The sequence below is a fragment of the Lissotriton helveticus genome, chromosome 5_1 (assembly GCF_964261635.1).
Source record: "Lissotriton helveticus chromosome 5_1, aLisHel1.1, whole genome shotgun sequence".
In the NCBI taxonomy this organism is placed as follows: domain Eukaryota; kingdom Metazoa; phylum Chordata; class Amphibia; order Caudata; family Salamandridae; genus Lissotriton; species Lissotriton helveticus.
This window is the reverse complement of record NC_136065.1, coordinates 1680309817-1680325174: the sequence shown is the minus strand read 5'-3', so window position 1 is coordinate 1680325174 and position 15358 is coordinate 1680309817. Positions and strand designations below refer to the sequence as shown.

The window sequence follows — 15358 nt, the reverse complement described above, 5'->3', positions numbered from 1 at the left end:
CTTTCATGTCCGAAACCAAGGACCTCACTTGCGGGGTCCCTCAGGGCTCTTCCTTGTCGCCCTTATTGTTCAATCTTTACATCCTTCCGTTGATCGCCGAACTTAGAGAGAAACCAGTGGTCATTTTCAATTATGCAGATGACATGCAGCTCATCTTCAATATTGACACCTCACCCTCCTCAATAGAGAACTTTCAAAGTACCATGATGTTCATCAGCAGCTGGATGTGCGCAACCAGCTCAAGCTCAATCCAGACAAGACTGAGCCGGTGCTTACTGGACCACTGAACAACCCATGGAATCCCAGCTTCTGGCCATCCTCGCTGGGCGAAGCTCCCTGCCCAGTGAGCTCGGTCAAGAGTCTCGGAGTCACTATCACTAAGGATCTGTCCTTGAAACCTCAAATTAAAGCCGTGGTGTCGGCTTGCTTTTTCCACCTGCGCCGCATCAGGAAGATGAGCAGATTCCTTACCCACGAAGCCCTAGTTCACATCGTATTGGGCTTAGTAGTGTCCTGCATCGACTATGCGAACTCCCTCTACATCGGGATTCCTCTCTATCAGACCCACCAACTCCAACTCGTTCAAAACCAGGCGGCCAGATTGATCTTTCGACAGCCTAAACACTGCTTTGTGAAACCACTCCTGAAAAGTCTGCACTGGCTCCCGGTAGTCCAGCGCAGTCTCTTTAAGGTCGCCTGTCTCACCCACCTAGCCCTCGCCAATCAAGGTCCCTCCTTTATTGGCGTCTTACTCCACCGCTACACCCCCTCCCGAACACTCCGGTCGACTGGCCTTAACCTCCTTGCCACCTGCACGTTTAAGCGCAAAAGGCTCGGGGGTCTAAGATTTGCCTCACATGCTCCCGGCCTGTGGAACTCCCTTCCTCCCGAACTCCGCCACATCCCCTCCTACCAGGTGTTCAGGAGTGCCCTGAAGACGTGGTTGTTTGTACAGTCGTTCGATTAAATCCTCTCCTGCTCTGTTGTTCTTTGCTAGTCTGTCCCTAAGCGCCAAGAAGCTGCTGATGAACGTGCGCTCTATAAACTTTTTCTTCATTCATTCAACCCCCCAGCTCAAGGGCTGTGCCCACCCTACTCCCCGCAGACCATGACGCAGTGGGCTGCCGCGCTGCTCTGTGAGGGTGAAGGAACTAGGGCTTCTTCCCTCCTCTCAGCAAGTCTTGCGCAGCGCTTTTCTGAGTGACGAAAGGTGTGTAAATAGACAGGTACTTTTCTGCCGCCAGGAACATGCCAGATGTGCAGTCAGCCTTCAGCTCGGGTCGACACGTATCCAGGAAATGCTGTAGCTCCTTCATCATCCCACGCACATTGGAGCTGTTCACTAGTGCAAAGCTCAGCTCAAGGGCTCTCCTGTGTGGAGACAGAGGGAACAGAACAGGGCATTAACTGGGGGCATTATGAGGCAGAGTCCTACCTGATAAGGTCACTGGAGATCAGGGAACGTGAGGTCTGGTGGCATCAATGTAATACACATAACCGGGCTCTCTCAGCTGGGAACACCGTAAATAAGATGGCATGATGGCACAGAGCAGGGCTTTATCTGATGGGGACACTTTAAATAGAATGGCATGAATGCACAGAGCCTACATGCAGCGGGTCACAGAGGACAGGGCTCTATCAGCTGGGAACACTAAATAAGACAGCACAGAGCATGCATGCAGCGGGTCACAGATGGCAGGGCTCTATCAGCTGGGAACACTAAATAAGACGGCATGATGGTACAGAGCATGCATGCAGCGGGTCACAGAGGACATGGCTTTATCAGCTGGGAACACTAAATAAGACGGCACAGAGCATGCATGCAGCGGGTCACAGAAGGCAGGGCTCTATCATCTGGGAACACTAAATAAGACGGCATGATGGCACATAGCATGCATGCAGCAGGTCATCGAGGACAGGGCTCTATCGGACACTGTAAATAAAATGGAATGATGGCACAGAGCATACATGCAGCGGGTCACACATGGCAAGGCTCTATCAGCTGGGAACACTAAATAAGACGGCATGATGGCACAGAGCATGCATGCAGCGGGTCACAGAAGGCAAGGCTCTATCAGCTGGGAACACTAAATAAGATGGCACGATGGCACAGAGTATGCATGCAGCGGGTCACAGAGAACAGGGCTCTATCTGATGGGACACTTAAGATAGCATGATGGCGCGGAGCATGCATGCAGTGGGTCACCGATGGCAAGGCTCTATCTGATGGGACACTGTTAATAAGATGGCATGATGGCGCAGAGCATGCTTGCAGCGGGTCACCGAGGACAGGGCACGATCTGACACTGTAAATACAATTGAATGATGGCACAGAGCATGCATGCAACGGGTCACAGAGGGCAGGGTTATATCAGATGGGCCACAGTAAATAAGATGGCATGATGGTAAAAAGCATGCATTCAGCAGGTCACAGATGGTAGGGCTCTATCAGCTGGGAACACTGTTAAGAACATGGCAAAATGGCGGAGAGCATGCATACAGCGGTTCACAGATGACAGGGCTCTATCGGATGGGACACTGTAAATAAGATGGCGCAGAGGAAGCATGCAGTGGGTCACAGATGACAGGGCTCTATCTCATGGGACACTGTAAATGAGAGGGCGCAGAGGAAGCATGCAGTGGGTCACAGATGACAGGGCTCTATCTCATGGGACACTGTAAATGAGATGGCGCAGAGCATGTATGCAGTGGGTCACATATGACAGGGCTCTATCTGATGGGACAATGGAGATGAGAAAGCAGGATCTCACAGGGAACAAGTGTAATGCATCACAGGGTGAAGGGCCCAGTCTTAGAGGCACAATAGAGTTTACAGTTAATGAAGGGAAAGGGTATTAAGGGAAGGGGTCCCTGAAGTCGCACGCACACTGGAGATCAGAGGGCATAACAGAAAAGGATATTTCTGTAGGAGTCCCAGAGAGCACACCATGTGCCTGAGTACAAGGGTGATCAGCATGCACGGATGAGGGGATACAGCAGTAATCCAATCAGTCATCTAAAGAAACAATCTATGTAAAATGACACCGATAGTGATGGAGGAACTCTATCTTGATGACCTATGGCAAATAGAGCCATTGACTGGCTCATCCTTTCACTATCCCCAACTCCCACACTTTATCCCTGACTCACTCACTATGATCCTAGATATTGCATCACCCGTCTCATCCCTCTGCAATCTCCCCTCTGCCTCCTCTCCAGTTCCATCACGCACCTGTTCACGGAGGCATCCGAATCCTTAAGTAAATCCACAATGGTGCTTCGATGCCTCTGTACGGCTGTGTGATCTGTCTGTACCAGCCGCAGGAGAGAGGTGAGCGCCACATATCTACAAAGAGAGCTGGAGTGAGAAAGGATAGGGAATCCCACTCTCACCCTACTATTACCAGAAACCCGACCATTTTTTATGCCCACCCAATGTCAATGTAAAGTAACCACTGTTTGTACAGGCAAATATTCCGCCCTCCAAGTTCGCCCTCCCCCCTCCCACCTTGACTTTACTGCTAAAGAGACAACCTAATTTAAAACGCAAGGTTGAATACAGAGAATGGTCTTAGACATTAATACTCTCCTGAGGAAGGCCATATACTTTTTCAAAGCAGAAACGTGAAGGCCATATACTTTTTCAAAGCAGAAACGTGTCGAGAAATAGAAATATTTAGGTGCACCAGAGAAAAGCAGAGATTAAATGCCCGAAACTTATGTTCGATTTTCACATGCCATGAAAGTGAACACCTTATCCTTAAATGTGGAAGAAACTCAATGAAGGTATGTATGTTGAATAACCTTAATGAAGAGTTTGCTGGAATTTTAAATAAAATGCCTATTTAAGACTATTGTCTTAAAAACAATACAATCCTAGAATATTCCTCATAATTCCTTTCCATCCCCGAGCCCAACACCAGATGGCGATCTATTCATAAATGTACCATCTGCAGCCCATATGCCTCGAACATATTGATCCGGTGCTAGTACAACATCCGGTGAATTAATCAGCCTCAATAAATATTTAACAGCCTCATGAATAACAATAGTTGTTTGATAAATAAAGGAGATTGCAATCTACTTCCTAACTACAAGAACATAAAACAGTCCCAAAAAATATTCGAAATCAGCTTTTATATTCAACCAATAAATATATTGGTTTTTATGGCTTTTAATTTGTGGAGATAAAGCTGTAAATACAATAAGTGTATTTATAGCCAAAAGCCTACTATGTATCGAACGCCAGATAAGGAAAAATTGGTTGTATGTTTGGATGTATGCGGTATTTCTATAGCACAAACCTAGCCAAAAAGCAGCCCTGCACAGGATCGAGGAGAAGCATAAAGTCAATGAGTGATAGAAGTGGGTGATTTGTGGAATGCTAATCCACTGCGGTGTAGTGTTCTTTAAAGAGGTGCATCTCCAACTATTTCCCTAAATGAAGCATCGTTGGCGTGGTCTGGATCGATACAGGGATATTATTCCAGATCCTAAGGGTGCATAGATTTAGAAAGGCAGTGACCTTGTTTTTCTTTTTTATGCTCCTTAATGGCAGCAGGTGTGTCAAGATCACCAGAGATGGTGAGCTTGTCTAGAAGATAAGCGGGAGTGCTGATCGTGAAGGCCTGGCCAATCAGATAATTCCTTTGTAGCGTAAAGCAAGATCTGGCACACAAATACTGCTAATCAAAACATAAGGACTGCAGTGTCCTCCTCAGTGCAATCTCAGAGTAACCACTCTCGTGTGGCCCTAAAGAGAAGACATCCAATAACTCCACCCATGAGTCTCTTAACCGCATAGCACGTTTGCGGCTTCCCTCCCATAACTACGTTCCAACAGTAAGAATCATTTTATCTTGACATAACAGCTTTGCGGGGTAGAAGAAGAAATGTTATCTTGGGGTGGCAAGTGCAAAGAGTAGGTGTATTTTACAGAGTATGTGTGCCAAAAGATTTTACATTATATCCAACTCTAATGTTACTGCCTCTAACATAACACTCTGAGAAAGATTCAAACTTTCTATAGAATGCCCCTTCCAAAATTACCCAATACACAGAGGGGTCCAATAAAGGCAGCTTTGAATCATAAATAGGCCGAGTAATTGCTGTGGTTTTAAAAGTGGAGGGGGGCATTACCTGCAGAAATAAGGTTGGACTTAACTACCATCTGATGCACTTTTCATTTCAAATTATAAGCAAATTCTTTTCCTAAATATGTGTCCTGTGATTACTGTTCCATGTAGTTTCACTTAATTGTCATAAAAATGGAAGTTAGCGCAAAAATTATCATTTTCACTTCATCAATATTAACTATTAGCCTATTAATTACACAAAATTGCTTAGCTGTAAGTGATCAATATTAGTAGTGTCTGCTTTGGATTTGGAACTAGTTCTTCATCAGAACAAATAAGGAATTAATTTAAAGCACTACTCGGATATGGAAGGACACTTTAAGAGGTACAGCTGGTGGGTTCAGCTAGCTGTTAGTCATAACATATAATGAATTCACTGAACGCACTGTTTGGTTTAACAAGGAATTAGTTGAAAGCACTGTCCATAAATGCAAGTACCTTATTGGAGGTACTAGAAATTTGCAGCTAGCTGATCACCAAAACGATAAGAAATTTGCCATGTAGACTGTATACAAAGGTTCCATATCTGGCCTATGCAAGGAATTAAGGGAATGCATCGCCAGAACCTGCATGCAACTCAGTGGAGGTCCTGTTGTGGTGTGAAAGTAGTCCCTCAGCAGAACCTCAGCAGGGATGTGCGATATACTTAATGTGTCTGTCAGAATGCGGACGATGCGTCGTGGAGTGGATGTCCTGGTAGGATGTACAGGCAGCTCTTCCCACGCATGGCAAGAACCAATGAAACATTCTTTGCAAGTGCTATTGGGATGTAAAAACAATCCTAAAGATGTTTTACTGTTTACTGGCCAGTGCGAGGAATTAGGTGTGGCACGAACTTTAGGGGATGTGCAGTTTGGTGTGGAGGCACACCTAAGGCACTGATCCACTGGAGAATGAATTCAGTGAAGCGACACTGAGATGTGCACGGGATTTAGAGAAGGCATCTTAAGACTGTGCAAGGAACTTAGTGAAGGCACTATAGAGACGTGTGCACAATTGGGCTAAGGAAAATGCTGGCATGCACAAAGGCTGCTGCTCAGCACCCCAAGGACGCAGGGGCAAAAAACAGACACTTAAATAAGGATACCCATGGGTAACAGAGGACACAATGCTCTCCTAACATCTTTACCTGATGTTCTTATCATTATTCACAAGAAAGCGTCCCAGGATGTTCACCGCCAACACCTGAGAAGACAGAAGACAGAGTATATGGATAAAACATGAGGTAAAACGAACAGCAACAGGATGTACAGTGAGTTAGAGGGAGAAACTACACAAAGAAGAAGAGGACGCCTTAAACTTGATCTTGGCGAAACGTGAACTTCGTGGGTGAAGTTAGATCTTTTCTCCATGGTATTCAATACTTACAACCCCCAAAGTAAGACACACCCTATTAGTGATAAATGCGGAGGCAAAGGGAGAATTCAGAACACGTAGAAATACTCTTAGTGGGTACAAATATGGGAGTTTTTGCTGCTCCTGATCCTACCACTTGTTTCTGTTTAAGATCCAAGTTTCTTACCCGCAGCCCACTGACAGATTTAATGTCCATAATGGTGAGAACTGTCTCGTACAGGATGGCGTTCCCGGCATTCCGATTTGTATCTGTGTTTGTGGCAACCTGAAAAAAAGAAAACCATCCGGATCAGCAGGAGGTAAAGCAGCCCCCCATGCTTGTTCCCTTATCTTTTAGAGGCATGTGCAGCCGTGGCCGGCGGTCTCCCTATAAGAGCAGTTGTGTACCTCTTGCTCCCCCCTACCCCCTCCTAGGCTGGGTTACATCAAAAGCATTAGCCGGCCCGACGTGTGGAGTCCGTGAAATAAGAGCCATTGGATGCTTCTTGTACTAAGATTCAAGGGAGCCCTAGCGTCGTCAGGGACCTTGGGTAGTCCCAGTATATCAGAACAGTGGCCCCTAGACACAGAATATCAGCAATCTTAAATACCGAATGGATGTTTATTTGTAACAAAAGAAAAAATAATACAGAAATGGAAAATCAAACTTGTTAACAATGGCGCAGTGTGTAAAGGTGACAAAACATGCTTGTTACTCGCTTTTAGGTGATACACACTTGATAATAGTGGTCAAAGTGCATATATAAAACAAGAACAGCACAGCCCATTGCAAATGAATAAACAGTGCAAATAGGGTCAGTAACAACAGCAGATGTTTCGATCCCGTAAGTGGATATCGGGATCATCATCAGGACTCAAAGGTTTTTGGGAGTTTGATTGTAAAAAGCTTCAAAGTGCTATGGGCAGAACTACTGTAGATTCTAGTGAAAATTCCAGACTAGGAGGTGCCAGTATCCCAAAGTGCTCCAAATAAAGATCGTAGGGCAGCCGGCGCTCCAGTGAAAAGGATGAGAAGTGCAGACATGGGGTAGAGTGCTCTGGGGACCACAGTGTGCTCCAAATGGAAGGTCCAAACCGTCAGGGGAAGCAGCGCTTAAAAGGCTAGCACTGGAAGCACCCAGCTTGGAAAAGGGCCATGAAGGGAAGTGCAATGCATAGTAGCAGGGAACCTGGCGAGCTTCAGGAAAGACTTCAGAGGAAGTCCTACTTCACCACCAGGCTGCAGAGCGGATGCCACTGAGAGTAGCTCTTAGCTCTCCTTCTATAGAGGCGACTTATGCCGGCTTGCAGCAGACCCACTACCAGGGTGTAGGTGTCACTGGAAAACACATTCTAGGTTCAGATCTTCCTCGTCAGGGGCCTGATCCCTTCAGCAGTATCCTTGCCAACAGATGCCATGGTGTATTACGTCAGCAACACGTAAGACCTATGGGTATTACTGCAGGGGCAGTGATCCTCACTCATTTGCAGTCTATGCTCCCGATGTTAGGCCACACAAGCGCCACGGATACTGCCAGGAGACCTGCCAAGATCAGGGTTGCATCACACCATATCAAAGTCACATCATTTTATTTATTTGAAAAGTTTTAGATACTAGCGGATATCCGAGCGCTATACAAACAGTAAAAAGTTACATATACAAGCAATAGGATTACATTCACACAGAAGTACAGAGAAAATAATAAAGGGAAAAAAGAACAAAACACAATATAGTTATATTTGGCATCGTTAAGTGTCTTGTGGTTGAGAATATTGCTGCCTTTCGCCACATTGATTCAGCAGACCATACTCATGTGTGTTTAGCCATGAGGATGGATTTAACTTCCTTTTTAAAAGCAGTAGTGGAAGGGTTAAGTCTGATTTCAGGGTGTAAGGCATTCCAAATTCTAGGTGCCATCCCGGAGAAGGATCTGTTATAGGTTTTTTTCTTATGGAATTTTTGTGGTTTCAGTAGTAATTTTTCTGCATTTCTTGAGGATCTAGTACCACGGGAGATCGTCCGTTTCTGTGCCAAGTAACTGGGGGTCTTTTGATGTAAGGCTCTGTGCGTCATGCACGCAATTTTCAGTTGAATTCTCGCATCTAGGGGTAGCCAGTTCAGGGATTGAAGATCCGAGGAGATGTGGGAGCTACGTTTAGATCCGGTTATGAGTCTTGCTGCAGCGTTGATTGAAGCTCTAAGGGGTACAGTTGATGCTTTGGGCAGGCCACAAAGGGTGACGCAACCGTATTCCACTCTGGGTATAACCAGAGCTTGTACTGCCTGCTTAAAGTCATTGTGTGGTAGGAAGGGTTTTAGTTTCCTCAATGTGTTTATCTGAAGATTGGCTCCCTTTGTAGCATTGCTGATATGTGTTTGCATGTTGAGGTTACTGTCTAAAGTTATTCCAAGTGACTTCGCTGAATTCACAATGGTCGGGTGTACGTTGAACGCCGTAATATGTTCATCCAATCTTGCAATTTCGGGAATTGAGCCGGTGGGGCTATTAGAAGAAATTCAGTCTTTAGGGCGTTCAATTTAAGATGATTTTCAGCTAGCCAAGTTTGAGTGTTCCTAAGAGCTGTGTTGAGTAATTTGATATCATCTAAGGACTGTATTTTGAGGTATAGCTGTGTATCATCAGCATACATGTGGTATTGAACGTTAGAGGTTTGTAGAATTTCCGTTAGAGGTTCCAGGAAGAGATTAAACAGTGATGGAGATAGTGCTGATCCTTGCGGTACCCCCAGGGTCACTAGGACGGGCTTGGACAGGGAGTTCGTGATTTTGAATTGTTGTGTCCGATTTTGGAGAAATGAGGTGAACCAGCTTAGGACTGCCCCAGATAAGCCCATTCTATGTTTCAGGAGGTCTAACAAGTTCTCATGTTTAACCGTATCAAAGGCTGAAGCTAGGTCAAGAAGGATGAGTAAACAGGATCCATTGTGGTCAAGTATTTGCAGCGCGTCATCAATGGCTGATTCTGTGCCGTGGCCAGCACGGACACCTGATTGGTGTTGGTTGAGTAGGTCAAAATGATCAATATGTTTCGTTAGCTGTAGATGTACACATTTTTCCAGCAACTTGGCTAGGGTGGGGATGTTGGAAATTGGGCGATAGTTGTTTAGGTCCGTGGGGTCTGCCGTGGGCTTCTTTAGAATGGGTGAAACCTGGCCTACTTTGAGGGTGTCTGGAATGCATCCTTGTTGGAGGTAACTGTTTATGATCTTGGACCAGAGAGGTAGAAGCAGTGGAGTAAGGTCTAGACTGCGTTTGCCGGAAGTGGGTCAGCAGAGTGGTTGGCTGGGTTCAATGCACTGAGAATTTTGCCTAGGGCGACTTCGGAATAGGAGGAAAATGATGACCAGATTGCATTATTTTTAGGCAGAGACTTTGATGGGGATTGGCATGGCGTGGAGCTGGGAATAGGAGAGGTTAGTGTATTCGGGCTCGCGTATAAGTTTAGGTCCTTTAGGAGGTCTTTCTTGATGGTGTCGGTCTTCAGGGAGAAGAAGGTGGAGAATTCTTCACAATTTGGCTGCGAGCATTCAGTATCTTGTGGGCGATGAGATGCCTCCTTAGATTGAGTTTTTATCAATCAGCTCAAAGAGTTTTTGGGGACGGTTTCTTGCTTGGTCAAGTTGGAGGCTGAAATAATTGGCTTTGGTGCGCTTGATCTTGCGAAAATATGTGTTTCTCTTTGACCCGAGGATCATAAGGAGGTTGGTAGATGGTGTTGACCTCCAGACCCGTTCTGCAGTTCTGAGGGAGCTCCTATCATCATTGAGTATACCGTTATATCAAGGTTTAGAGTCTTTCAGCGAGACTCTTTTTAGTTGCAGAGGTGCTATTATTGATGTCATGGTCGAGAGGTAACGGTTGGTGAGCTCGTGTACTGTAGTAAATCCTGCAGGAGGCACCAATAGGTTGGTACAGGAGGAATGTAAGGTGTTGGGCTTCAGTTTTTTAGGTCCCTTTTCCACACTTTTGGTCTCGTGGGTTGGGCTGAGCTCACTTTCACCTTTTCCTTAATGGTGAAAGTGATGATGTGATCTGACCAATCGCAGGGTAGGATCGACTCTAGCTGAATGTGGCCTGTTTTAGAGATTAGTAAGTCCAGGATTGATCCTTTGTCGTGTGTTGGGATGTTGCAGAACTGTGTTAGGTCTAGGTCTGCCAGGACCTGTTCACTGCTGAATCATTAGGATCATTCCAATGGAGATTGAAATCTCCGAGGAATATTTGGGTATTTTGTTGACCCATGTATGAAGACACCATGTCCATGAAGTGTTCGGTGAAGGTGAGGTTCTCGCCTGGTGGGTGATAGATGATATGCAAAGAACAGATCGGTGTACCCTTGCTAGAGATATTAAGGCACAGGTATTCACAAGACTGGAACGAAGGGGAGCTGGCTCTGCTTACCGAGATATTGCTGCGATGTATGCAGGCTATGCCACCCCCGGACTTGTCGGCTCTAGCTCTGTCTAGTCTGATGATGTTGTAGTAGGGTGGAACTAGAATGTCAATGATAGGTGTGGAGGATTCTTTTAACCAAGTTTCAGTTAGCATTATCAAACCTGGCTCATGTGTGAGGATGAGATCAGCTATGTCCGCTGCATGTCGAACGGCCGAACTGCAATTTAGGAGAATACATTCGATTGTGGGCGTGCTTGTGGAGGAAGAGGGTTCCTGAGTGATAAGGATTCTTCTACGGTTGTTGTTTGTGATGCCTCTGTTTGGTTTAGGGGGATTTAAGGGGATAGTAGGAATTAATGATGCTGCGGGTGTGTTATGCTTTAGTGGAACCGGAGTTGGTGATGGTGGAGGCGTGACAGGCTTCATAGAAGCGGGATCGTATGAACTCACCAAGGATAGTAAATCACTCTCTAAGAGCAAGTTGGTGCTTCTATTTGGTCTGGATGAATTGTTGGAGGAGGGGACTGATGACCAGGTGGGACAATGGGGATTCGTGTTAGTGGTAGTTTGGCTTCCAGGTTGGCAGTTTTTGGGATGTCTAGTTGTTCTGTTACCCCATGATTGTTTCACTAAACGAACATTGAGCACTCCGAGTTCTTCTTTGATTTGGTTCAATGAAGATATGATCTCGTCGAGTCTGGGGTTATATGCCGGTGGGCATGTGGTATGCGGTTGTGTTATGTGTGTGGGTTTGGATGCGAGTTTGGATGCCTGCATTGGGGTCTGGCCTGGTGTAGAGATTGCTGAGTGTACGAGTGCGGGTGAGAGGAGCGCGGAGGATGGGAATGTGTGTGTAAGGTGGGTTGTAGGAGTGACTGTATGGGTGGCTACAGGTGGGGTCTGGTCTAATGTGTGAGTGGTTGTGTGTGTGTGTGTGTGTGTGTGTAGAAGGGAGTGATGCTGCTGGTAAGAGAGTGTGTGATGGGAGGGTTGTGGGGGGTGGCTATGCTTGGTGAGTGCGTCTGTGTTGGTGGTATAAATGTAGGCACTGGGCACTGGCTTGGTGTGGGGCTAAAGTGTGCGGGGAATGAGAGGGTGATTGCGTCTGTGTTGATGGTATAGATATAGTCGTTGGGGACTGGCTTGGTGTGTGGTATGGGGCTAGAGTGTGCGGGAAAGTAAAGGATGTTTGCGGGTAAAGTAGAGGTGTTGTAGGCGCGAGTGTGTGTTTTAAGTGGACTGTGGGGGAGGATGGCTGGTCTGAAGGTATGGGTAGAGTTATGGGTGACAGTGGGTGAACAGTGTTTGCTGGGGGTGCGTAGGTAGCTTCTGTTGTGTTGAGTTGGGGGTACGATGAGGTGGCTTGACATGTGTTGGCGGGTAGAGGACGGGGGTGATGTCATTGTTAGTACGGATAGGACGTGTGGTATGTTGATTTTTAGCGGAAGGGGTGGCTTGAGTGGTCTTATGGGGTTTAGACACTTGCTCCTTGATGATTGGGAAGATGTTGTCTAGTAGGCTTGGATTATGATCTGTAGATTTCATGAGTATGGTTCCATTATTATAAATAGTAACAGTTGCCGTCGCATGGAAAAGTTGGGAGGGGGCGATATAGATAACTAGACCATGAGGGATGTTCCTGGTGGCTGAGAGAGTAAATAGAGTAAGAAATGCATTTCTCCATTGCGCTCTACGCTTCGTATGGAAGATTATTTCATTAGTTGTGTGTCCGTTGTGTATTGAAAAATATGGATCTGCTATGGGTGTTTCTGGATGTTGTTTTATAAGATTGTGTTTGAGGCGTTTGGCTGTGCTTTTAGAGAGTGTGTGGGGGGGGGGTAGGTGATGGTGTAAGTGTGTGTGCCTGTGAGCTCCAACATAATTGTGGGGGATTTAGTGAGATGTTGCGCGGGTGACTTTCTGTAATCAGTCCGTGTAATATTGTGTGGGGAGGGGTTAGGGAGGAGGAGAACTGCTGGGCGAAGACTAGTGTGGGCAGAGAGAAATAGGAGATCGACGACCAGTGAGATGTGACTATTATTTATTTATTGCAATGACTATTGAGATATAATAATAGATGAAAAGGTCTATTGGTGAAAAGTTATCAGACCGACTACTATTGAGAAGTGTATATTATACTATTATGCATCTACTGTGGTGACTATTGAGATACAATAATAGATGAAAATGGCTAATGGTGTGGAATTAGCGGCATAGCATGAACATTCTGACCTGTTTTCACTGGATCTTGTGATCGGCTGGCGCAGGAAGCGGGGAATATCGTTGCATTGGTGCTTGTCCAATATGGTCGCCTTATTTGTACCAGGCCTCCTATTCACAGTGTGGTCCTGTTTCTATTTCCTTTGGTCGAGGACTGCATGTTGTAGTCTTCTTTTTAGCTCTAGTAATAGTCCTGTTTTAGTTTCAGTGGTTAGTGTTTGGCCAAGGAGGGATGTGATCTGTGTTTATCCCAAAATGGGGGAAGCGCCTCATCCTCTTCGTTGTTGTTTTCAATTGCTTTACCGATATAATTTCCGCCATTTTGATGAGACCCCCCCAACAAGTTATTGGAAGAAAGTATGAGGGAATAAAAGAAAAGTTGCACTATTCTCCAATGTCAGCGCTCCCCAGGGGGGGTAAGTCCAACGGCCGTCTTCGCCGATCCTGTTTCGAATGACCACAATGCTCCCCTCTGCCACTACGCTCGCGGTCCCCCGCAGTGCCTCAGCGCCACTCCACATACATCGGCACAGGCGAGGGGGACCGGTGAGAGAGACGCAGCGAGAAAGGGGCAGACGCGAGCAGTGTGGTCTCCTCACAGCGGAGGTAGCTCCCAGCGTCTTTTCCGCTGTCGGTCTCCTGTGCCTCTTCGGCGTGCGGCTGGGGCTAGGCGTGCGGCTGCCAGGTCAGAGCGGGTTGGCTAAACCTGCAACACTCGCTTCCTGCAGTATCCTCTGTGAGCCGATTGGAGCAAGCCCGCAGCCCCCACCGATCCGCAATCCCTCTCGAGCTGGGAATGGAGGCCAAGCTCCCATAGGCAACCGACTGTGCCTATACTCTCCAAATAACGCCCCGCTTCACCGATGCATCTCGACTGCTGGACGCGGAGGTAAGTTCTGTCTGTGGGGATACTGGCGAGTTTATGAGCTGCAGCAAAATGATTTTAGGAGTGACTTCGTTCAAATTTAAGCGCAGCTTATTTCTGTTTGTAAACCGCTTACATCTCGACAAAGAGTGTAGCCATGGGCTCACCATTTTATCAGCGTAAGAAAATATGTACATCTGAGCATGGTCTGATGGAGCAAGCGGTGACGTGAGCTTTCAGAGGGCAGTATAACATTAACATTCACGAGCAAGGAGCAGAGATAACCTGCTCAAAGTGTGGGACTGAACTAAATATGTGTTCATGTGACGGGATATATGCACATAATTAATCATACAAGGATATGCGTTTGGAATAAACCCAAACGCAAGAATCAATTAGCAATTTAGAAATATTTCTGTTAAACAATAAATTACAAACAAAATGTTTACTAGGCTCACAGAAGTGAAAAGTACCACTTTCACAAAAATTGCTCACCCATTGGCAAGAAAAACCTATACTGAAATATAGAAAGCTAAAAAAAAGACAATAGCACAAAAGCTGAGAAAAAGAGCAACCCGGCTGTGGAAAGCATGAAGAATTCCCATAATGCAGATGTGTTGGAATGGGCTTTCAATAAAGTAAAGAAGACTAGTAAAGAGACGGTATAGTATCCTGGCAATGACAAGAATGTTATGAAAATCCTGAGTTATAAACAGCATTAACATATATATAGGTCATCCCTTCCCCATTAATTAACAATCATTGGGGGATTCAATCTACAGATGCCAGTCTTTAAAAAATGCTAAGTAACCATGTTAAGGGAAAATGCTACTTACCAGTATGCATCTGTTCTTGGCATGTAGGGCTGCTGACATTCATATCTTAGCACAGATCGCCGCCTAGTGTTGGGTCTGGATGTTTGCACCTTGTTGTCTTGGAAGAGTCTTTGAAGTATCACGAGATAGGCAACTCCTCCCCTGAACTACAGTACGCATGGGCATCTTCTCCATCCTCAGATTGTTTTTCGCCATTGTGGCAAAGATGGAGTATAGTAAAGTTAGAGATGACCATGTAAATGTATGTAAAGAAGATAACCATGCAGCTGTGACAGGCACCGGGGAGGAGGGTGGGCGATATGAATGTCAGCAGCCCTACATGCCAAGAACAGATGCATACTGGTAAGTAGCATATTCCGTTCGAGGCATGTGGGCTGCTGAATTCATATCTTAGCATAGACTGTATAGCAGTTTCTCCTCTAGCGGTGGTCGCCTGTATCAGCTGCAATGGTTTGAAATAGAGTTTTAAGGACAGCCTGGCCTACAGCAGCTTGTTGTTTGGCTTGCACGTCAACACAGTAGTGTTTTGTGAAAGTGTGTATGGTAGACC

The 15358-nt window shown here is 46.0% G+C and overlaps 1 protein-coding gene across 6 annotated transcripts in view; it reads right to left on the bottom strand.

Moving 5' to 3' along the window:
• The window catches only part of AP1G2 (adaptor related protein complex 1 subunit gamma 2), a 210605-nt gene that overhangs the window by 107277 nt on the left and 87970 nt on the right, over positions 1-15358 (bottom strand). For all 6 annotated transcript variants that reach the window (XM_078644910.1, XM_078644909.1, XM_078644913.1 and 3 more), the window contains 4 exons: positions 6658-6756; positions 6265-6320; positions 3233-3346; positions 1231-1371 (listed from right to left, as the gene is read on the bottom strand). In XM_078644910.1, coding sequence (XP_078501036.1) covers positions 1231-1371; positions 3233-3346; positions 6265-6320; positions 6658-6756 — 410 coding nt within the window. The remainder of the gene's footprint in view (positions 1-1230; positions 1372-3232; positions 3347-6264; positions 6321-6657; positions 6757-15358) is intronic.